Source organism: Rhinoderma darwinii, chromosome 1 (assembly GCF_050947455.1).
Source record: "Rhinoderma darwinii isolate aRhiDar2 chromosome 1, aRhiDar2.hap1, whole genome shotgun sequence".
In the NCBI taxonomy this organism is placed as follows: domain Eukaryota; kingdom Metazoa; phylum Chordata; class Amphibia; order Anura; family Rhinodermatidae; genus Rhinoderma; species Rhinoderma darwinii.
Genome location: NC_134687.1, coordinates 397259969 through 397285650, shown reverse-complemented (window position 1 = coordinate 397285650; position 25682 = coordinate 397259969). Strand labels below are relative to the sequence as shown.

Sequence of the window (25682 nt, the reverse complement as noted above, 5' to 3'; positions counted from 1 at the left end):
CCACTCTTCACACACTGATAGCAACACCGCAGAAGAAATGCTAGCACAGGCTTCCAGTATCCGTAGTTTCAGTTGCTGCACATCTCGTATCTTCACAGCATAGACAATTGCCTTCAGATGACCCCAAAGATAAAAGTCTAAGGGGGTCAGATCGGGAGGCATTTCTTCTTCCCAAATTTTATTGTAGATAAACAAGATTATATCTTAGTAATAGAAGCCATAACCGTCTTTGAATCAGACATTGTGAGCTCCCATCCTAATAAACATTATACTAAATTCCCTATACGCTAACTCTGTACACCCTACTTTTACAGAATTGTTCTGTATGTAGGCCTTCGAATGGTAAACGGTGTTGGAATAGTGCTGTATAAGCAGATATAGTAAAGTTGTTGCCATGAAGAAAACACACATGTAGAAGGGCTAGCAACTATGTCCACGTTTGATCATAGAATCAGTGCATTGTCTACACAGACCTCTGGAATGCCAGAAGGTCTAATCTATTAACTCTGTGAGCCCCTGATGAATTACTGCAGAGTTACTTATGAGTAAGGAAACGCGTAGGGCTAGATAACTACAGATAGGCAGGATTAGTGTGTTGCTAAACACGAGATCCTCACAGTGGAATCCACAGCAGCAGCAGCTGAAGCTGCAACAGCTACTGGCACACACTGGGCTTGATAAAGCAGCTGATCTGCTAATAAGAGAGCTGCACAGACATCTCTATAGCAGCAGTAGCTGAAATACAAGAGATTCATCTAGAGGAACTCCTAGAGCAGCTGCTCATGTTGCTTCAGTTCCTGACACACACCTTGTGACAAGGAGGGTACCGGTCCCAACTTGGAACAAAAATATTTAAACATAATATTTTTTGAATAAATATAAAAAATATAAAAATATAAAAATAAATAAAAACCAGGAAAATGCTAAAATAAATTATAAATACTAGAGTGTGATGGTATTAACCATTTAAATCTCATCCTTGTCCTATCTGAACTTATTACATATGTCAATGTAAAGTGCGCAAGCGCTAGTGAACGAACCTTATGGATACAATTGTATCACTATCTGATACAATTGTATCACTATCTCAAATTGCTTAAAAAAAGAAATAAATCTCACATTAAAGGTTAGGCTCTAACCAAAAAATTCCCATTGGTATTCATCCAGTAAAACACATGTAGAAGTAGCAATGAAAGTCTTCATCTCAGCACTTTGCTCACAAGAAACAAAGTGCTAAAGATGATTAAAGCTCACCTGTTGCATAAACTCTCTCTAAATATGTACTAACAGATCAGCTCTCTCATCCATTTTTCTCTGCGTGTGCCACTCGCTAGCTCCCTTGTAGCGTCCTCTTGGGTACATGATAGGCAAGCATTATCTCTATTTACATAAACCCCCTTAAAAATGTTTTTCATTATTATTATTATTATTATTAGCACGATTTGACAGCGTATAGTGTCAAATTTTTGACAAGCAAATTGTACAACCCAATGACTACAGTATGTTTCTGCACCTAAAATATTGCCATATGCTTGCTTAAAATTTGGCAATTTTTTTTAAGTTTCACTTTGTTAGCTGTTAAAAGACACATTTTACAGTATCAACAATAAAATATGATTAGAATTTTGATGGTTATGCAGTTTCATGCTTATATATTCATCTGTTTTTTATGCAGACTTAATACTTTTTCTTCAGGCCAAATAGCCGTCCTTTAAACAGAAAATTGACAAACTGAGACTTTTAAGTGATCATTCAAATTAATGTAATTATCAATTCCAATCTTCCAAAACAGCTATAAACAAAGCCACCCACGTACCATTTAGTAGAATATTATCATAGAATAGCCATCAAAACAGAAACCACATACAAATGTCTTTTAGAAATTATGTTCTGCATGAATAAATTAATAACACAGATTAAGTCACCACAATTGCTGAACAATTTCTGTTACTCATCCAACCTCCACACATTATTTATCTTCAAGAAATGATCCTCCACCAGAAATATAATTGAATATTCAAGCACATATTTTATCAATATCTAAAAATAAGAAAAAAAACTAAAAACACTGTAAAAGCTTTATTCAATAAACAGACACCGCTCTCAAATCCCACTCAAATATCCACCTCTGATGAGCCTCATATGATGATAATTGGAAATTGCCTTGTGAAGCTGTCAATGAGGATTACAGTATTATCAAAGCAAATATCTAAAGGGGCATTGTTTTAGGGATTCACTGCCAATTCCATTTACCTATCTAAATTATATACAGGCAAAGAGAAATGTACTGGAACCAATGGTCTATGACATACATTGCAGCTCATCTATACAGTCAAAGAAAACAACATTTATGTAATATATTGTTCTTAAACTTGAAATACAATCCCCAAAACCTTGGGCAATATTTTATGCTTTAATTTAATGATTGTCCTCGGGTTATTTGGAGGGAGGCAAAGTTTACAGGTTCAGATTGCAATGTTATATCTCTAAAGGGCTCAGTAGGTTGGATTAAATACTGTCAAGGTCTCTATGCATTAATACATAGCAAACAATCCCTCCATATCATGTGCTGACTTGGGTTAGACATGTCCGTTATGTGCTTGTGTGTCCCCCGCTTTCCACCTCAATGCATGGTTCGCTGCTTGCTTCTTCCGGGAGTCCTCTTACATGGGCATCGAAAAATAGACTTTACTTATTTGGTGGTTTGTGCTTTATATCATGTATATCTATTAGGACTGTTTTTAGCCTTTTAAATGTCTTGTTTATTAATTGCGATTTTAGGATTGTGTTTGTTCTACATTATTGAAAATTACTGTGATTCTTATATAGACTTTTGTATATTTTGGTTTTATATTGGTTTTTATTTATTAACTCCTTCCCTCAGCAGCCATTTTACGGTTTTTAATTTTCACTTTATTAGCCCCACATTCCAAAAGCCCCACCTTTTTTTTTTTTCCCATCGATAAAGCCACATATTGGCTTATTTTTTTGTGGGACATGTTTTAGATTTTCATGGCACCATTTATTTTTCCAAATAATGTACTGGTAAACTGGGAAAATGTCTTTGTGGTGTGGAATGAGAAAAAAAACGTGATTCCCCATTGTTTCTTGGGTTTCGATCTACAGCATTTACTGTGCGGTAAAAACGACATATAAAACTTTGTCTGCGGATTAATACAATTACGGTGATACCAAATATATATAGTTTCTTTTATGTTTTACCACTTTTACAAGGAAAAAACTAATTGTTAAAAATTAAACTTGTTTTGTGTCACCATATTCTGAGAGCCATATCTTTTTTATTTTTCACTCCATTGAGCGATGTGAAGGCTTATTTTTTTTTTGCAGAGCAAACTGTAGTTTTTATTGGTACAATTTTGGTGTACATTAGACTTTTTGATCACTTTTTATTACATTTTTTTGTGCTAGATGTGGTGGTCAAAAGACAACGATTCTGGCATATAAAATGTTTTTTTGGGGGGTTTTTTTCACGGCGTTCACCATGAAAGTTAAATAATGTTATATTGTAATAGTTTGGACTTTTACAGACATGGCAATACCGGTTATGTTAATTTTTCTTTTTTTTTTACATTGTTTTTGTGGGAAAATGGGAAAAGAGGGTTAATTTTAATATTTTTATATATTAAAAATAATTTAATTGTATTTTACTATTTTTATTAGCACCCTAGGGGACTTAAACCAGCAATCATTGGATCGCTTGCACAATATACTTCAATACTAATCAATAAAGAGAAAGAACGAAGCAGCACTCAAAAAAAGCTTGGTTTATTCATCCAACATTCACTACAACGTTTCACCCTCTCTATGAAGGCTTTTTTGTCGACTACACTATTGCTTCCTGCAAAACGACGGATCCGGTATACAACAGAGACAAACGGAAACCATGGGCACCGGATGCGTCACCATTGAAATCTGGTTTCCGTTCGTGTCAGTTTGTGTCTGTTCAGGGTCCCGTTCTGCCGGAAAGCTCAGATGGAACTTCAGAACGGGACCCCAACGCAGATGTGAATAGAGCCTAAGACCTTAAGCAAATGCACAATAGATTTATAGCCTTATTTATGAATAGTGTATACAGTAAAAAAAAAAAGAAAATACAAACTGCAGTGGAACTGCTTTTTTTCTGCATTTTTGCCAAAATAAAAATTTATATAAATTTAATGCTACTGTATATGTACCATACAGCTACCTCGTATAAAAAATAGATAGAGAGTATAAAACTAGACCAAACAGGCAGAAACTGTGTCACATTTTTCAAAATGGTAGATGATATATATGACAATATTTGGTACAATTTTTTTTCCTTTTGCTACCTCTTCGCTGGCGTACATTACATCAATATTTTGTGCCAAAAAATTATGCACATCAATAATTAAACCAACACAATTTAAAAACTGTCTAGAAATGTGCAAACAGTATCTAAAACACATAATAAATTTGGTGCATTTCATGTACTTCACTTTTTTATTGCAGTTTATGCCAGAATTCTGGCATGTTTTGCTTAGTAAATCTACCACAGTATTCTAAATAAATATTATATTGAACAGCAGTAAATGCAGAAGAAAGACATATTACTGTAAGATTTGGTAGTGTAAACTCCCAAACCTTAAAGGCTATGTAAACATTTTTTTTTTTTTAATAAAACAATATACGGTATTAAGGCAGGTTCAGACGTGGCAGAATTGCTGTGGAATTCTCCAGCGGTTGTTTTTTACATTTGTTTTAATACATTTTTAGGCAAGTTAGTTCAGACGTTGCGGAAAACTCCGCTGCAGACCATAGGCTGCAGTGTGGAATTTTCCCTCCGCAGCATGCACTGTCTGTTGCGGAGAAGATGCAGAATTTCACTGCGGATTTCAGCCTTTGCAATGCAAAAACTGAAATCTGAGGCAAGTCTGCTGTGTTTTCTGCAACGTCTGAATTACCTGTCAAATATGCAAATGTTGGTGCAGATTCGTTGCATACTTGCCCCAAATCTGCACCATTATTTGCAGCGGAAAAACTCTGCCACGTCTGAACGTGCCATTATGGAGTTAAATGCAACTTTTGAATCCGTTTTTATTATTTGTTTTTTTAAGATATATCTTCTATGCATCCTGGATACATAGAAGCTGTTTCTTGCACTGAAACCTTAATCCGCCAGGTCAGCCGGACTGACGGCTTCGGTGACAGCAGTTCCTCCGTGTCTCTGACATGCAAGCATCCACCTGTTATCGATCACATCTATGTTACTTAAATGTGATCGATAGAAGGTGGATCCTGCGCGTCAGAGACATGCAGGATTCAGGTTTCAGCGCAAGATACAGCTTCTATGTATCCAGGATACATAGAAGCTATATCTCAAAAAGTAAAAAGTTTTTTTTTTTAATAGAAAACTATTTAAAAGTTGCAATAACCCCTTAACGCACCTTGACGCAACTGTACGTCATGGTTTGCCCTGCATTAAGGCACCATGAAGTACAGTTACGTCATGGTGCTTTTCTGTCACCATGTCAAAACACATGGTGACAGAACAGTGACATCGGCTGTCATAGACAGGCGATAGTCACTTTGACTCGTCGGCGGAACAATCGCGCCGTGGCGCCGCCAGCGGTTGCTGTAATTCGTCAGTCAGTAGTGACTGACCAATCATAGTATTGCAGCATGGTTACCCAGCTAAAAGAACCGGGTAGCCATGCTAGCCGATCGGCTGTTGGTAGCAGGAGGCCTAACAATGGCCCCATGTCTGCCAAGTACGGCGGCCTGTTAGGCCCCGCCCGCAGGCAGGGCTTAAAAGGCTCCCAGCCGCAGATGAAAGATGGCGGCGGGCTCAGAAGCTGAGCCTGCAACATCAGCTAGCTCCGCTCCCTGCCATTAACACCTTAGATGCCGCGATCAAAAGCGATCGCGGCATCTTAGTTGTTTCCAGGAGACCGGCATCGCTGCGATGTGCCGAACATTACTATGGAAACCAGAGGCCAATAGTGGCTTCCTGGTCTGCCACGTACGGAAGCCTATTAGGCCCCGCCCGGAGGCGAAGCCTAATAGGCTTGTTGTCAGTGAATAGCTGACAGCTCTAATGCATTGCATTACGTGGGTAGTGCAATGTATTAGAATAAAGATGAGAGGTGCAGGTCTTCAAGTCCCCTAGGGGGACAAAAAAGTTATAAAAATGTTATAAAACAGTTCAAAGTTCAAAAATTAAAAACTGCCTTTTTTCCTATAATAAATATTTATTATAGGAAAAAAATGAAAACCTTAAAAAAGTGCACATATTTAGTATTATTGCGTTCGTAACAACACAAACTATAAAACTATAATGTTATTTTTCCCGCACGGTGAACACCGCAAAAATAAAAAACAATGCCAGAATCGCCAGAATTGTTTTGGTCACCATCCCTTTTAAAGTATAGAATAAAAAGTGATCAAAAAGTTGCACGTACCCCAAAATATTACCAATAAAAACGACACCCCGTCCCGCAAACAACAAGTCCTTACACAGCCATGTTAACGCAAATATAAAAAAGTTATGGTTCCCAGAATATGGGGACACAAAAAATAAATAATTTTTCAAAACAGGGATTTTTTTTGTACAAACGCTGTAAAACATAAAAAAACTATATACATATGGCATCGCCGTAATCGTATCGACCCGCAGAATAAAGTAAAAATGTCATTTATAGCGCTGGTAAACGGTAAACACTGTAAAAAAAAAAAAACATTATCAGAATTGCTGGTTTTTGGTCACCTTGCTTGCCAAAAAAATTTAATAAAAAATGATCAAAAAATTGTATGTACCCCAAAATGGTACCAATGAAAACTACAGATTGTCCCGCAACAAATAAGCTCTCACATAAGCCCTGGTGGATAAAAAATAAAAAATCAGAATATGACGATGCAAAATATACAGAGTGTTCCAAAAGCATATAAAATTGGGCACCATTTATCAGTGCGACACTGGCCACACATATGCGGGTTATTATTTATTTACCTCATTATTATACCCTCTTATTATACCCTGATGTACTCTTCACAGATTACATATGCCCCCACATTATAAACTGAAATACCAGCAAAACCCCAAACAGAACAACTGCCAAGCAAAATCTGCGCTCCAAAAGTCAAATGCCACTCCCTCCCTTCTGAGCCCTACAGCGTGCCTAAACAGCAGTTTATGTCCACCAATATGGCATCGCCATACCTGGGAGAACCCACTTAACAGTTTGAGGTATTTGTCTTCAGTGGCACAAACTGGGCACAACATATTGTGCACTAAATTGGCATATCAGTGGAAAATTGCAATTTTCACTTTGCACCATCCGCTGGGCACTAATTTCTAATGTAGAATCAACTGTGGGGTCAAAATGCTCACTACACCCCTTAAAATGCCCTAAGTATCCCTTGTGAAAATGAAGACATTCTACAATTTAGTGGAACAAAATGAAGATTTTCATTTTCACGGCCTAATTCCAATAAATTCTGCAAAAGACCTGTGGGGTCTAAATGCTCACTATACCCCTAGATAGATTCCTTAAGGGGTGTAGTTTCCCAAATGGGGTCACTTTTTGGGGGTTTTACACTGTTTTGGCCTCTCATGGGCTTTGCAAATGAAACATGGCACCCGAAAATCAATCAAGCAAAATTTGAGCTTGAAAAGCCAAATGGCGCTTCTTCCATTCTGAGCCCTGCCGTGGGTCCAAACAACAGTTTATTACCACATATTGGGTATTGCCGTACTCAGAAGAGTTTGCTTTACAAATGTTGTTTTTCTTTTTCTCCTTTATCTATTGTGAAAATTGAAAAATCTGAGCTAAAACGACATTACACATAATAGCATAATTACACTAAATTCAGCAAAATATCTGTGGGGTCAAAATTCCCACTATACCCCTTGATATATTCCTTGAGGGGTGTAGTTTGCCAAATGGTGGTTTTTTGGGGTCTTTTCTTTGGCCCCACAAGACCTCTTCAAACCTGACATGGTGCCTAAAATGTTCGAATAAAAATAAGGCCCCAATATCCTCTAGGCGCTCCGTTGCTTTGGAGGCCGGTGTTTCCCTTCAATAGCACGCTAGGGCCACATGTGGGATATTTCTAAAAACTGCAGAATCTGGTCAATAAATATTGAGTTGCGTTTCTCTGTTAAGACCTTCTGCGTCACAGAAAAAAATGGATCAAAACTGATTTTCTGAAAAAAAAAATGACATTTGTAAATTTCACCTTTAATTTGCTTTAATTCTTGTGAAAAGCCTAAAGGGTTAAGAAACTTTCTAAATGCTGTTTTGAATACTTTGAGGGGTTCAGTTTTTAAAATGGAGTGATTTATAGGGGCTTTATAATATATAAGGCCCTCAAAACCAGTTCAGAACGGAACCGGTTCCTAAAATAAGGCTTTTGAAATTTTCTTGTAAATGTGAGAAATTGCTGCTAAAGTTCTAAGCCTTGTAACAAACTAGAAAAATAAAAGAATGTTCAAAAAATGATGCAAACAAAGTAAACATATGGGAAATGTGAAATAGTAGCTATTTTGTGTGGTATTACGATCTCTCTTACAAGCAGTTACATTAAAATTTGTAATTTTTAAATTTTTAAAAAATGCAAATTTTTGCAATTTTTCTTACAATTTTGGTGTTTTTCATAAATAAACACTGAATGTGTCGACCAAATTTTACCACAAACTTAAAGTCCAATGTGTTATGAGAAAACAATCTCAGAATCGTTTGAAAAAATAAAAGCATGTCAGATTTGAAAATGTCCTGGTCCTTAAGGCCAAAACAGGCATAGTCACTAAGGGTTAAACACCATAATACATAGTTTTATTTTGGAAAAAAAAAAAGTGTTAAAATATTAACATACCCTTTAAGAAAATAAAAGTTCCATGCAGTTTATCAGTCGCCGGATAAATGTGTCAATTTCTAACAACATGTGTTGTAATTTTGGCATTTGTTACTGAGCTCTAAGATATGTACACTTAGGTTTTAGTAGAGTGCAGGAGACGTTGGACTATTTTGTAGGAGAGTGGTGAGCCATTAGTGCACATTGAGTTGTCTATAAATTGATCTGTATTCAATACGTTCAGGGCCTTATGTAAGGATACCAACCTACTTAGTAATTTTCCTGGAAGCTGCAACTTTTACTGGAATTGGAAGATAGAAGTTATATCACTTGTCACAATTCCTTGTGATAAAGTTGTAATGTGGTTTGTAGACGTAAAAACATGACAAAAAAAAATCCTGATGAATAATAACTGCAAACTGAAGGAAAGGTTGGGAACAGAAATTATAACATAAAGGAACATAACCACTCATGTCAAATGTCTACATTGCCAGAAACATAAAGATAAGATTGGATGACCCTATGGATTCATAAGTTTTACACCAAATTCTGACCCTACAGTCTACACGATGCAGTAGAAATTGAGGCATATCAGACCAGGAAATGTTTTTCCGATCTTCAATTGACCAAGTTTGGTGAGTCTGTGCAGATGTGTACATCACATCTATAACACGTGATTATTTCAGTTACTGTTCCCTTTCTGTTAGCTTAAAGCATCCTGGTCATTCTCCACTGGCGTCATATTAACAAGTCATTTTAATTTAGTTTTGTTCATCATTCTCTGGAAATAATCTATAATACACTATAAACTGTTGTGATACACTCGGGATATCAGCAGTTTATGAGATATTCAAACCTCCGTGCCTGACTCAAACATCATTCCATTATCAAAGTCATTCAGATCACTTTTTTGGATAATGGTCTAAACAACATTAACTTTTTGTGCACATTTGCATGTTTTATGTTGCGCTGCCAGACAAGCTGATTGTATAGTTGTAGTACAGGGTAGGTATACAAGTGTATCTAATAAAGTGGCCACTCAGTGTAACTCATACTATAAAACATGAACAACAATCACAATATAACAGTAAGATGGAGCTTATTTCTTCCTTCACCACAAGCTGTTTCTTATTTAGTTTAAAATCGAGTGAAATCTAATTTTGTTGTTTTTAATGAGTATCTTTTAAAACAAATAAAGTTCAACAATAATTCTTAGGTCACTTGCTTGATTTAATATTACAGTGTTGCTAAATTTTCGGGTAAATAGATGCATTCTGCTGTGAATAAATAGACTCCACATTTAAATTGTTTTAATCTATATGCAAATTCTACTTTAGCATTGTCTGCTTTCCATTTTAAAGATGATTTAGACAATATTTGTAACTATCTTACAGCACAAAGAGACAGTACTAAGTAAATGTACCCAAAAATACATTCTATAATTAGAAATAAGAGAATTTCCCAAAATTTGTTCTGGTCTGGTTTGGTCGAATCGACTGAGTAAATTTGCTGCGTGTTGAAAGTGCCCCGATTACCAGAAAAGCTTGTGTCTTACTCTCTGATGTCTTCTAGGACTGTATCCAAGATAAATCTAACCCCTTTCTAGAACTTTAATACCAAGCCAGCATGTAATGTAAAAAGGATAGCAACATATATGTTTAGAGAAAGGGATAACCGCAGTGCATTTTGGGAAGGCTGCCTGCAATGCATTATGGGGAAGCCAGCCCCAGGTCATTTGATCCCTTTTCTAATATTTAAAATTAGCGCCCTCCATTTTGCTGCAATTTGTGTGCCGCAAATCTCAAAAGGGAAACTCAGGCTGAATTTGATTAGTATAGAATCAATTTGCTTATCTCTATCTATAATAAAATATATAGTCCATTTCACTAGAAAGTAAAACCACTATAAACTACTATATGACCAAGGCCATGCTTGAAGGGTTTTTCAACCTTTAGAAATTACTTTCAAGTAGTTAAAAATGTTAAATATAAGTTGAAAAAAATAATAAAAAGAATCTGGCAGCCCATTGCTTACCACAGCCCTGATGTGTCATCTATTGTGATGCATTGACAACTGGAAGCAGTGGGGGATTCAGGTAACCAGCAGCACAGGAGTGAATATGCCAATTTGCTTCAGTTTTTCAGTCAGTGAGATTAAGCAATGATAAATATAAGGTTATGCACTTGGAATAGAGAATACATGTCACATTGCATACTGTGTAAAACTGGTATGGAAAACTGTAGCAACTAGTGCCAGACAGCTGTCCACAAGGCAAAGGAAATGAGTTAAAAGAGGCATAGATACAGATGATGAGAACATCAACCAAAATAATAAATGTAAAGGGAAGACTGCAGTACTCAGAAAGATAATCTAAATTGGGGTTATTTAGTTTAGAAAAAAATATAGCTGAGGGGTGACCTAATAATGATGTATAAATAGATCAATAGTCAATACAGAGATCTCTCTCATGATCTATTTATACTCAGGACTGTAACGATATCAAGGTTATCTACTACTGTATGTCCAGAGGGCAGTGGGTTTCTACTGTACATCATCATAGAAGAGCACTGAGACTATAGAACTCTCTACCAAAGAAAATTGCCATGGTTAATTCATTGAAAGAATTTAAAAGGGACATGGATGTCTTTCTTGAAAATAATATTACAAATGAGGTTTATAGATTGCTGTGATGGGTGATTGATCCAGTGATTTATTCTGCAAGGAGAACGTTTTTTTGCCTTCTTCTGGATAACCATTGCAAGAGGATAGGTTGAACTTTCAACCTTACTAGCTATGTACTGTTCTAAACTATGATCTAGTTCTATTTTCAGCACCCAAAAGACACACAGTAACATAAATAATTGGATCCTTCAAAAAAAAAACAAAAAACAGATTCTGACTAAACTAATGATTACAAATAAATGGGATTCATCAAAGAATGTTTAATTCTTTAAACAATTTTGAAAAGTAAAAGTAAAATATATATTAGGGCTGGTCTATTATCACCTTAATCAAAATCGCAATTTATTGAAAATGTAACCTCAATTACGATTAATGAACGATTATTCAGGCCACCCACCTATTTGCATACTACGCCCTGTATTTGCATGCTACGCCATTGAATTAATATTTATCCACTGAGCCTGCTGTAAACTAATGTATATAATATACCCTCTGACACTGCCCCCACAAGGTATAATGCCCCATAGTGCTCCCCATAAAGTACAATGCCCAATAGCTGCCTTACGCATTATAATACCCCCGTAGTTGCCCTCCACACAGTATAATGCACCTATAACTGCCCTCCATACAGTATATTGCCCCATAACTGCACTCTACACAATATAATGCCACCGATAACTGCCCTCCACACACAGTATAATGTCCCTATAGATGCACTCTACACAGTATAATGCCCCTATAGCTGCCCCCACACAGTATACTGCCCCCATATCTGCCATCTACACAGTATAATGTCCCCAAAGCTGCACCCAACACAGTATAATGCTCCCATAGCTGCCTCTACACAGTATAATGCCCCTATAACTGCCCTCCACACAGTATAATATCCCCATAGCTGCCCCACATAGCCACAATAGTGCCTAATAAAATACATACTCACCTAACCCCGTTCCAACGAAGAGTGGAGGAGATCCCTCTGCTCCTCCAGTCTGTGTGGCTCAGCGGCAGACAGGCACCACAATTACATCAATGTCTCACGGCTGTCTGCGCCGAGCCGTGAGCGTCCGGTTATACATAGTGAATGGTAGAGCAGGGAGCTATGGTTCCCTGCTCTACCATTGGGTTCAACTGTACCTGAGTCCTGAGGACGCAGATATAGTTGAAACTGGGGGAAAAAAAATCTAAGAAACTGAAATGCGCTAAATGACGTTGGTTAATTGCGCTGAATTTCGGTTTCGTATTTTTTTTTCAATTAATTGTCCAGCCCTAATATATATGTATTTAATGTCAAAGGAGTACTTTCCTTTTATCTTGAGGAACTGACATGATCTCATGTTACATTTATTTTAGATTGCAACCGGTACAGTGAAACCTCATTAAGATGACCACCCAAAATTACATTAAAAAACTGAATTTGATAATCCATCACTGAAAAACCTGAGCTAGATCATGTGTGGTCTTCTATGAGAGGTGTTTTTAAGAGGTTTTGGCATATATTCATTACTAGTCTAGAAAACCTGTTACACGGGTTTGCTAGCAAAGGGAATGATAAGTATTTATAATTGTGCTCTTTGAGAACGACGTTGTTCATTATAGGCTTGTCTTACTTCAGGGTTTTGCCTTCTTAACGCCTTGTTTTGGGAATTGGTTTCTCGTTGTTCCTGGCATTCCTCTGCACTCATAGTTGCTCTTTTTAGTCTGAGCCAAATATATATATGATGTTTATCAGCATTGTCCCTTTTATAAGTGAGCGTGATCACACGTAGCAGCTAAGGGACAATCTTGATAGTTAATATATATTATTGGATAACTATGCCTGCAATTGTCCTATGTAAAATAATTGTGTCTTGCTATTTTTTTGGAGATAAGGGAATTGCATGCATACTAATTCCTTAATTACTCCTAAAAATAAGAAAATCAAGAATCAAACCAAAAATCATCTATAGGGTTGAAAAAAAATCTAGATTTTAAGTTTTTGTCAAATCGCCCAGCCCTACACACAGTGATAACTCTGAGTACAGATAATGTAGATCAGGGGTCTCAAGCACGCGGCCCGCGGGCCGCATGCGGCCCCTGGGGCTGTCATCTGTGGCCCGAGGGACACAGAGCCGCTAGTATCGGCTCTGCTCCGAGACTCTGGAATTCCCTGACATCGCTGTCCACATATGAACAGCGATGTCTGGGGCTTCCCCAGAGCTGGAGTCCCGGGCAGAGCGCTAGTACAGGCTCTGCTCCGGGACTCTGCGAAATTCCCTGACATCGCTGCCCATATATGGACAGTGTGTCAGGGTCTTCCCCAGAGCGAAGTCCCGGGCAGAGCGCTAGTACAGGCTCTGCTCCAGGACTCTGTGGAATTCCCTGACATCGCTGCCCATATATGGACAGTGTGGTAGGGGCTTCCCCAGAGTGGAGTCCCGGGCAGAGCGCTACTATCGGCTCTGCTCCGGGACGCTGTGGAATTCCCTGACATTGCTGCCCATATATGGACAGTGTGTCAGGGTCTTCCCCAGAGCGAAGTCCCGGGCAGAGCGCTAGTACAGGCTCTGCTCCAGGACTCTGTGGAATTCCCTGACATCGCTGCCCATATATGGACAATGTGGTAGGGGCTTCCCCAGAGTGGAGTCCTGGGCAGAGCGCTATTATCGGCTCTTCTCCGGGACTCTGGGGAAGCCTCTGACATCGCTTTCCATACATCGACAATGATGTCAGGGGCTTCACGAGAGCAGGAGTCCCAGTGATGTCAGGAGCACAGCTGGAGTCCCAGGAAGAGCCTACTAGCGCTCTGCCCGGGACTCCATCTCTGGGGTTGCCCCTGACATCTCTGTCCATATATGGACAGTGATCTCAGGAGCAGAGCTGGAATCCCAGGCAGAGTGCCAGAAGCGGCTCTGCTCCGGGACTCCAGCTCTGGACAAGCCCCTGACATCCCTGTGGTAGCATCTGTGGAGGGCACTGCTGTGGCAGCATCTACAGGGGGCACTGCTGTGGCAGCATCTACAGGGGGCACTGCTGTGGCAGCATCTACAGAGGGCACTGCTGTGGCAGCATCTACAGAGGGAACTGCTGTGGCAGCATCTACAGAGTGCACTGCTGTGGCAGCATCTACAGAGGGCACTGCTGTGGCAGCATCTACAGAGGGCGCTGCTGTGGCAGCATCTACAGAGGGCACTGCTGTGGCAGCATCTACAGAGGGCACTGCTGTGGCAGCATCTACAGAGGGCACTGCTGTGGCAGCACCTACAGAGGGCACTGCTGTGGCAGCACCTACAGAGGGCACTGCTGTGGCAGCATCTACAAAGGGCACTGCTGTGGCAGCATCTACACAGGGCACTGCTGTGGCAGCATCTACACAGGGCACTGCTGTGGCAGCATCTACACAGGGCACTGCTGTGGCAGCATCTACAGAGGGCACTGCGGTGGCAGCATCTACAGAGGGCACTGCTGTGGCAGCATCTACACAGGGCACTGCTGTGGCAGCATCTACAGAGGGCACTGATGTGGCAGCATCTACACAGGGCACTGCTGTGGCAGCATCTACAGAGGGCACTGCTGTGGCAGCATCTACAGAGGGCACTGCTGTGGCAGCATCTACAGAGGGCACTGCTGTGGCAGCATCTACAGAGGGCACTGCTGTGGCAGCATCTACAGAGGGAACTGCTGTGGCAGCATCTACACAGGGCACTGCTGTGGCAGCATCTACACAGGGCACTGCTGTGGCAGCATCTACACAGGGCACTGCTGTGGCAGAATCTACAGAGGGCACTGCGGTGGCAGCATCTACAGAGGGCACTGCTGTGGCAGCATCTACACAGGGCACTGCTGTGGCAGCATCTACAGAGGGCACTGCTGTGGCAGCATCTACACAGGGCACTGCTGTGGCAGCATCTACAGAGGGCACTGCTGTGGCAGCATCTACAGAGGGCACTGCTGTGGCAGCATCTACAGAAGGCACTGCTGTGGCAGCATCTACAGAGGGCACTGCTGTGGCAGCATCTACAGAGGGAACTGCTGTGGCAGCATCTACAGAGGGCACTGCTGTGGCAGCATCTACAGAGGGCACTGCTGTGGCAGCATCTACAGAGGGCACTGCTGTGGCAGCATCTACAGAGGGCACTGCTGTGGCAGCATCTACAGAGGGCACTGCTGTGGCAGCATCTACAGAGGGCACTGCTGTGGCAGCATCTACACAGGGCACTGCTATGGCAGCATCTGCACAGGGCACTGCTGTGGCAGCATCTACACAGGGCACTGCTGTGGCAGCATCTACACAGGGCACTGCTGTGGCAGCAACTACACAGGGCTCTGTGGCAGCATCCACCGAGGGCACTGTGGCACTATCTAAAAAGGGGCTGCCCAATCTTGACATGTGTGCTAACTGAGCCGCCGGACTGCATTTAGCGACACTTAAACTGGAAAGCTGGATTGTTGAAATAAGCACGTGGAGAAATCTCTCAAATTTTAAACCTAGCGGTATTATTATAGTAATATAGTGTTATAGTAGTTCAAATAACGAATTGATTAACAATAATTTTGTATTGTATCAAATTTGAAAGTAATGCGGCCCGACCACTTCACATTTTTTCTATATGCGGCCCACTTACCCGGCCAAGTTTGAGACCCCTGATGTAGATGTTACCCGCAGTCCTATGTAACACCACAGATAACACACAGTGATAACTCTGAGTACAGATAATGTAGATGTTATCTGCAGTCTTGTAACACCACAGATCCCACAGTGATAACTCTCTGAGTACAGATCATGTAGTATATGTTACATGCAGGCCTATTCACAGTGAAAACTCTCTAAATACAGATAATGTAGTAGTGTTACCTGCAGTCCTATGTAACACCACAGATAACACATTGATAACACTCTGAGTACAGATAATGTAGTAGATGCACACACAGGAATATATACACATACAGATACAGGGGCGTAGCTAAACGCTCATGGGTCCTGGTGCAAGAATTCAGCTTGGACCTCCCTACCCCTTCCAACAGCACCACACCCCTGCGCACGCCTATGCCCAGCCGCTTTGCCCCACAGACCCCATGAATGCCTCCACAGTATAATACTCCCCATAGCTGCCCCACACAGTATAATGCCCCATAGCTGCCCCAACACAGTATAATTCACCCCATAGCTGCCCACACACAATATAATGCCTCCCATAGCTGCCTACACAGTATAATGCCCCATAGATGTCACCACACGATATAATGCCTCCGATAGCTCTCTCCTCAGTATAATGCCCATCATAGCTGCCCCCACAGTATATTTTCACCCATAGTTGCCCCGTACAGGATAATGCCCCAATACAGTATAATTCCCACCATAGCTGTCCCATACAGTATAATTCCCCACACAGTACAATGCCCCCTATAAATCTCCCATACAGTAACATGCCCCCCATACAGTATAATGCCCCATAGCTGTCCCATGCAGTATAATGCCCCCATAAAGTAAAATGCCCTCCAAAGCTGCCACATACAGTATAATGCCCCTATAGCTGCCCCATACACTATAATGTCCCCCATAGCTGCCCTATACACTATAATGTACCATACAGTATAATGACCACATAGCTGCCACATACAGTATAACACCCCCATACAGTATAACGCCCATCATAGCTGTCCCATACAGTATAATACCCCACACAGTATAATGCTCCCATAGCTGCCACATACAGTATAATACCCCATATAGTATAAAGCCCCCCATAGCTGACCCATACTGTATAATACCCCCCATACAGTATAATGCCTCCCATAGCTGTCCCATAAATTATAATGCCCCCATACAGTATAATGCCCCCTATATCTGTCCCATAGCGTATAATTCCCCCCGTACAGTATAATGCCCTCCATAGCTGCCACATACAGTATAATGCCCCCTATAGCTACCCCATGCAGTATAGTACCCCCATAGCTGTCCCATACAGTGTAATACAATTATATAATTACTTACCTATCCCCGTTCCCATGATGGGTGGAGGATCCTTCTCCTCCGGTCTGTGAGTGACTTGCTGGTGCCTGCGCCGAGCCGCTCGCGGCACCGTGAATGCTGGAGCAAGGCTCCAGCATTGCACTGAACTGTATTTGCATCCTGAGGACGCAAATACAGTTGGAAGCCCGGTCAGCGCTGTGTGGCAACGAGGGCCCTATGGGCCCCCCAGGCTTAGGGGCCCAGTCGCAACTGCAATCTTTGCGACCCCTGTAGCTATGCCACTGTACAGATACATATATAGGCACAAATACACACACACACACACAAAGGCACACAAACTGGAACTTAAACACACACAAACACAGAGACACACAGACAAATAGAGGTACAAACAACAGACAGACTGAGCACTCACATCTCCTTCCTCGCAGACTTCTTGCAGGTCGGGCTGTGGGCGGAACTAACTATGCCTCGGACACCACGTCCTTGCCAAATATATATGACTAGTATAGAAAACCCATTACACGGGTTTGCTAGCAAAAGGAATGATGGTAAGTATTTATAAAAAATATTATAAAAAAATATAAGTGTATTTTAAAAACTAATTAAGAAAATTTAAATCCTAAGAAAAATGCGGAAGCATTTGCTGAATAATAGATTATTCACCCAGGGTAAAGGTATAATGTAGTAGATGTTACCTGCAGTCCTATGTAAACCACAGATAACACACAGTGACAACTCTCTGAGTACAGATAATGTAGATGTTACCTGCAGTCCTATGTAAGGCTCTATTCACACGATAGGGTCCGAGTATCGGCCGATAAAAACGGCCATTTTGCATCTGTTCCGTTTCCATTCCGGGCCATGTTTCCGTTTTTAACGGCTGATTTTGACCCGTTTTGCATACGTTTTTTTCCCTGTCCATTTTAAAAACGGATGAATTTCATTTGTAAATTTTCTGCCACACACTTACCTCTGTAAATAATGCCACACCCTGCCCTCTGTAGATAATGCCACACACTGCCCTCCGTAGATAATGCCACACACTGCCCTCCGTAGATAATGCTACACAATGCCCTCTGTAGATACTGCCACAGCCCCCTTGTAGGTAATGCCACACAGCCCCCCTTGTATGTAGTGCCACACCAACCTCTTGTAGGTAGTGCCACACAGCACCCTTGTACATAGCCACCCCCATAGATGGCACCCCCTACCTTCCTGTATATGGACAGTGAATTCAGGGACTTCTCCTGGATCGGAATCACCGACCACAGCGCTGGTGATTCCGCTTTAGAAGTCTCCGACGTCACTGTCCATATATGGACAGTGAAGTCAGGGACTTCTCCTGGAGCGGAATCACCAGCCACAGCATCGGAGTAGCTTCAGGAGTAGGGGACCGCTCCAGGAGAAGTCCCTGACATCACTGTCCATATATGGACAGTGAAGTCAAGGACTTTTCGTGGAGTGGAATCCCCGGCCACAGCTTCGGCCGAAGCTGTGAAAGGGGATTAGGGATTCAGCTCCTACAGGGAGCAACAACATACCCTCCTACTCTTCCTCTTCCTCACATGCACTTGATACTGTGAGGAGGAGAAGAGAGGGAGCGAGTGGCAGAATGAACGCACGGCCGTCACTCGCATCACATCCGAGTGACAGCTGTGCTTTACACGGCCCCATAGACTTCTATGGGATTCGTGCGGCCGGAAGAACGGCCCAAAATAGGGCATGTTCCATTTTTTGACAGTTCGGTTTACCGGAACCGTCATAAAATTGTCCGTCTGAATAGCCCCATTAGGGTTCTATTGCTCCTACTGCGGCGGTCTGATGGCCGTTCAAGGAACGTCCGTTACACGGCCAAGAATCCCTGTCGTGTGAATAGGGCCTAACACCACAGATAACACACAGTGATAACTCTGAGTACAGATAATGTAGTAGATGCACACACAGAAATATATATACAAACAGATACATATATAGGCACTTAGACACACAAATACACACACACAAAAACACATACACACATACTAGAACTTACACACACACAAACACAAAGACACACAGACAAATAGAGGCACAATCACAGCTCCTTCCTCACAGGCTCCTTGCAGGTCGGGCTGTGGGCGGAGCTAACTGTGCCTCGGACACCACATCCTTGCCAAATATATATATGATATGAAATGCCATTTCGTGACCACAATTGAAACAACAAAAGGTGCCTTAGGATAATTTAGGTTGTTTTTCTTTTACTAATACTTAGAATGGTTTATTTTATAGTTAGGGAGGGTTAAATTCTGAACATATACAGTATAGTGCCAACTGTCTTTTTGATTGGCTCGAAGCTACATCTACATTATTATTATATAAATTAAAAATGTACACAATGAGGGTAAAAAAAATAAGTAAAACAATGTTATTCATATTTACATCTTGTCATTTTAGGAATTTGTAGGAAATGCAAATGCTGACAGTGTTGTTCACTATAAGCTTCAGAACCACATACGAGCAAGATACCTGCGTTTCAACCCATTGGATTGGAATATAAATGGCAGGATTGGAATGAGAGTAGAAGTATATGGCTGTACATACAGTAAGTATTATTTGTTCACCCTCTTAGAAATATGAAAAACATCTTTAAGAAGATAAGTCTTGTTTTCATTGAGATCATTTTTCCCATAATGATATTTGTGTTATATTTTCTGACTTTGTTGCAAATTCGTCCTAGAATGTTCCGCATCACACACACACACACACACACACACACATATATATATATATATATATATATATATATATATATATATATATATATATATATATAAATACTCATTATACATATACTATATGAATTCAGATCTTTCATTAATATGATGCACTGATTAAGTCAATTTAGTAATTTACAAAAACAAATATACAATAAGTGACAAAACCTTGGATTCTTATTTATTCTTAATAGATATACTATGTTTAGTTTTGCTACGTAAAAATAAAAAAGTTAATTGGACTGGGAGAAATCAAATTAATTTTGTACTTGATTTATTATAACTTCAATAGTTATACGACTTCTATTACTTATAAAACAACATTACACAGAAATCCGGTAATGGATTTGAATTGAATACAAGTTTTTAAATATTTAAATGAAGCATCACTCGTGTAATAAAGAGGTGGGTGCAAAGCAACTAGAGCTTAATCCAAAGCTTAAAATAACATACAAGAAAAAAGATTGCAGCACTCCAGCAAGGTCCAGTAAAAAAAATCTGTGGTTTTCTTTGCCCATGTTTGGCTTTACTGGCTCTAAACATGGGCAAATAAAACCACAGCTTTTTTTTTAACTGGACCTCGCTGGAGTGCTGCAATCTTTTTTCTTTTATATATATATATATATATATATATATATATATATATATATATATATATATATATATACAGTGAAGGAAATAAGTATTTGATCCCTTGCTGATTTTGTAAGTTTGCCCACTGTCAAAGACATGAACAGTCTAGAATTTTTAGGCTAGATTAATTTTACCAGTGAGAGATAGATTAAATAACAAAAAAAAAGAAAATCACATAGTCAAAATTATATATTTTTTTTTGCATTGTGCACAGAGAAATAAGTATTTGATCCCTTTGGCAAACAAGACTTAATACTTGGTGGCAAAACCCTTGTTGGAAAGCACAGCAGTCAGACGTTTTTTGTAGTTGATGATGAGGTTTGCACACATGTTAGATGAAATTTTGGCCCACTCCTCTTTGCAGATCATCTTTAAATCATTAAGATTTCGAGGCTATCGCTTGGCAACTCGGATCTTCAGCTCCCTCCATAAGTTTTCGATGGGATTAAGGTCTGGAGACTGGCTAGGCCACTCCATGACCTTAATGTTCTTCTTTTTGAGCCACTCCTTTGTTGCCTTGGCTGTATGTTTCGGGTCATTGTTGTGCTGGAAGACCCAGCCACGAGCCAATTTTAATGTCCTGGTGGAGGGAAGGAGGTTGTCACTCAGGATTTGACGGTACATGGCTCCATCCATTCTCCCATTGATGTGGTGCAGAGAAACACCCCCAAAACATAATGTTTCCTCCTCCATGCTTGACAGTGGGGACGGTGTTCTTTGGGTCATAGGCAGCATTTCTCTTCCTCCAAACACGGCGAGTTGAGTTAATGCCAAAGAGCTCAATTTTAGTCTCATCTGACCACAGCACCTTCTCCCAATCACTCTCAGAATCATCCAGATGTTCATTTGCAAACTTCAGACGGGCCTGTAGATGTGCCTTCTTGAGCAGGGGGACCTTGCGTGCACTGAAGGATTTTAATCCATTACGGCGTAATGTGTTACCAATGGTTTTCTTGGTGACTGTGGTCCCAGCTGCCTTGAGATAATTAACAAGTTCCCCCCGTGTAGTTTTCGGCTGAGCTCTCACCTTCCTCAGGGTCAAGGATACCCCAAGAGGTGAGATTTTGCATGGAGCCCCAGATCGATGTCGATTGACAGTCATTTTGTATGTCTACCATTTTCTTACTATTGCAACAACAGTTGTCTCCTTCTCACCCAGCGTCTTACTTATGGTTTTGTAGCCCATTCCAGCCTTGTGCAGGTCTATGATCTTGTCCCTGACATCCTTAGAAAGCTCTTTGGTCTTGCCCATGTTGTAGAGGTTAGAGTCAGACTGATTAATTGAGTCTGTGGACAGGAGTCTTTTATACAGGTAACAATTTAAGACAGCTGACTTTAATGCAGGCACCAAGTTGATTTGGAGCGTGTAACTGGTCTGGAGGAGGCTGAACTCTTAATGGTTGGTAGGGGATCAAATACTTATTTCTCTGTGCACAATGCAAATAAATATATATAATTTTGACTATGTGATTTTTTTATTTTTTTTAATATATAATCTATCTCTCACTGGTAAAATTAACCTAGCCTAAAAATTCTAGACTGTTCATGTCTTTGAAAGTGGGCAAACTTACAAAATCAGCAAGGGATCAAATACTTATTTCCTTCACTGTATATATATATCTACACACAGTAATGTGCAAAAATTTTAGGCTATTGTGGGAAAATGCTGCAAAGTAAGAGTGCTTTAAAAACTAGAGGTGTTAATACTTTTTTTTATCAATAAACAAAATGCAAAATGAATGAACAGAAGATAAATCCAAATCAAATCATTATTTGGTGTGACAGCAATTCTTTTAGCTACACTTGCACACAGTTTTTGAACAAACTCGGCAGGGAGGTTGTTCGAAACATCTTGGAGAACTCACCACAGATCTTTTGTGGATGTAGGCTTCCTCAAATCCTTCTTTTTCTTCATGTAATTTCAGACAGACTCGATAATGTTGAGATCAGGGCTCTGTGGGGGCCATATTATCACTTCCAGGGACCCTTGTTCTTCTTTACACTGAAAATTGTTCTTTATGATATTGTCCTGCTGCAGAATAAATTTGGAGCCAATCAGACACTACCCTGTTGGTATTACATGATGGATAAGTATCTGCCTGTATTTCTCAGAATTGAGGGCACCATTAATCCTGACCATCCCCAACTCCATTTGCTGAAAGTCAGCCCAGCTTCACTGTTGCCTGCAGACACTTATTATTGTACGGATCTCCAGCCCTTCCGCGAATAAACTGCCTTCTGTTACAGACAAATATTTCAAATTGTGACTCGTCAGTCTAGAGCACCTGCTGTCATTTTTCTGCACCCAAGTTCCGATGTTTTCTTGCATAGTTGAGTTGCTTGGTCTTGTTTCCAAGTTATGACTTTTTGGCTGCAATTCTTCCATGCAGAACACTTCTCGCCAGACTTCTCTGAACACTAGATGGGTGTACCTGGGTCCGACGGGTTTCTGCCAGTACTGAGCTCATGGGACTGCTGGACATCTTCCAATTTTGAGTGTCTTTGATCTGCTGCACTATGTTAGCTTCGCCAACCACTGCATCTACGTTGCCCGTTTCTTTGTGCTTCTTCAAAAGAGCTTGAATAGCACATTTTGAAACCCAGTCTGCATTTAAATCTTTGCCTGGGAGAGACCTTGTTGATGCAGTATAACTACCATATGCCTTGCTTCTATGCTCAGTCTTGCCATGGTGGACCTGTGACATGAAGCTGTCTTCAACAACCTCACCTTTGAAGCAGAGTTTGGCTGTTCCTCACACAGTTTTAAGCCTTCTACATATGAAAATGTTGATAATTTATTAATCTTATTCCAGGGCCCCTTTTCTGAGGGAGGCCATACCATACAGGTGTGGAGAAGAAAAGTTGCAGTATTCGGGACACGGTGCCTGACAGGTAAGCGTTCATAGGTATGAACCTGAGAAAGGGACCTGTCCGGTCCTGAAACGTGTAGTATCTATTACAATAAAATCTACTTAAAAATACTCCGTTTTGAACACTTACCTGTCAGGTGCCGTGTCCCGAATACTGCAACTTTTCTTCTCCACATCCTGTGTTCGATCTCCCTGGGAACAGATTTTTCTCCCGTGGGATAGCAGCGGGTGGCAGCCGACACCTACAACGATCTTCAGCAACATTTGTTTCCACGCTAAGCAGTAGTGTTGTGCCTATCCTTGCACAACACTGCCAGGTGAGTGTACCAGCTCACCTCTCTGCTCTCACTGTCACCCCGTTCCTTACAATATTACCTTAGAGGAGCGCCATTGTCCTCCTCTTTCTTCATTTAGATATACCATACAGGTGACTTTCCAGTATAGTGTGTATATAGTACTGTACTTCTACCACAATTTATTTTTTACCTAGCACTCACCTCTGTTTACTTTGTATTTCGGCCTGTTGCAGGATTTTTACTTCTTCCATCCTTGATCTGTTTGTGTATGTTTTTACTAGATTTTGTATTCAATTAAATGTATACCCTATATATCTATGAGTAATGTTATTTTGGCTGTTTAGGCTCCTGAGCTGTTTTGATAGGTTTAATGTCTATTAGGGAGTAAAACCACTACAAAGTTTAACCCCTTAATGACCAGCCTATTTTAAACCTTAATGACCAAGCCATTTTTACGTTTTTCCATCGTCGCATTCCAAGAGCTATAACTTTTTTATTTTTGCGTCTACATAGCTGTATAAGGTCTTGTTTTTTGCGGGACAAGTTGTATTTTTTAATAGCACCATTTTGAGGTACATATTATTTATTGATTAACTTTTATTAACTTTTTTTGGGGGGGGAATAGAAAAAAACCTGAAATGTCGCCACTCTTTTTCGCGTCTTAAATCTACGCCGTTTACCATGTGATATAAATAACACAATAACTTTACTCAGCGGGTTGTTACGATTGCAACGATACCAAATTTGTATAGTTTTTGTATGTTTTACTACTTTTACACAGTGAAAACGCTTTTTTTTTTAATTATTTGTTTTTGTGTCTCCATATTTGAAGAGCCGTAACGTTTTTATTTTTTCGCCGATGCAGTTGTCTGAGGGCTTTTTCTTTGCGGGAAGACTTGTAGTATTTATTGGTACCATTTTGGAATAGATGCGACTTTTTCATCACTTTTTATCAAATTTTTTTTAAGTCAGGATTCACAGGAAATAGCAATTTTTCCATAGTTTTTTATTACATTTTTTACGGCGTTCACCGTGCGGGTTAAATAATGTTATAGATTTATAGTCGGGGTCGTTACGGACGCGGCGATAACAAATATGTGTAACTTTTTTACTTTATTTTGGTTTTATAATAGTAAAGCATTTTGTAAGGGGAAAAGGTGGGGGTTTTCATTTTTTCTCACATTTTTTTTTAAATTAACTTTATTAAACTTTTTTTTAACTTTTTTACTAGTCCCAGTAGGGGACTTTAATATGCGATCCTCCGATCGCTATTATAATACACTGCATTACTTTTGTATTGCAGTGTATTACTGCCTGTCCGTTTAAAACGGACAGGCATCTGCTAGGTCATGCCTCCGGCATGATCTAGCAGGCATTCGCTCCAGGCAGACCTGGGGGCCTTTATTAGGCCCCCGGCTGCCATTGGAGACACAGACACTCAGCGATCGTATCGCCGGGTGTCGTGGGGAAGAGGGGGAGCTCCCTCCCTCTCTCCAAAACCACTCAGATACTAATATCGACCTCACGCCAGAGCAGTGATGCTCCGAGCCCTCAGCTGCCTCTGGCAGCTGAGAGCAGGGAGATTTGACAGCTCCCTGCTCTGTTTACTCATTCTGATGCAGTGCCGTAAAAAGGCATATGCATCAGAATAAAGCCCGTT

The 25682-nt window shown here is 40.4% G+C and overlaps 1 protein-coding gene across 1 annotated transcript in view; it reads left to right on the top strand.

The window, feature by feature from the left end:
* The window catches only part of CNTNAP4 (contactin associated protein family member 4), a 334655-nt gene that overhangs the window by 171538 nt on the left and 137435 nt on the right, over positions 1 to 25682 (top strand). Inside the window, exon 4 of the mRNA XM_075828837.1 lies at positions 19904 to 20051. Within this exon, the coding sequence (XP_075684952.1) occupies positions 19904 to 20051 (148 nt within the window). The remainder of the gene's footprint in view (positions 1 to 19903; positions 20052 to 25682) is intronic.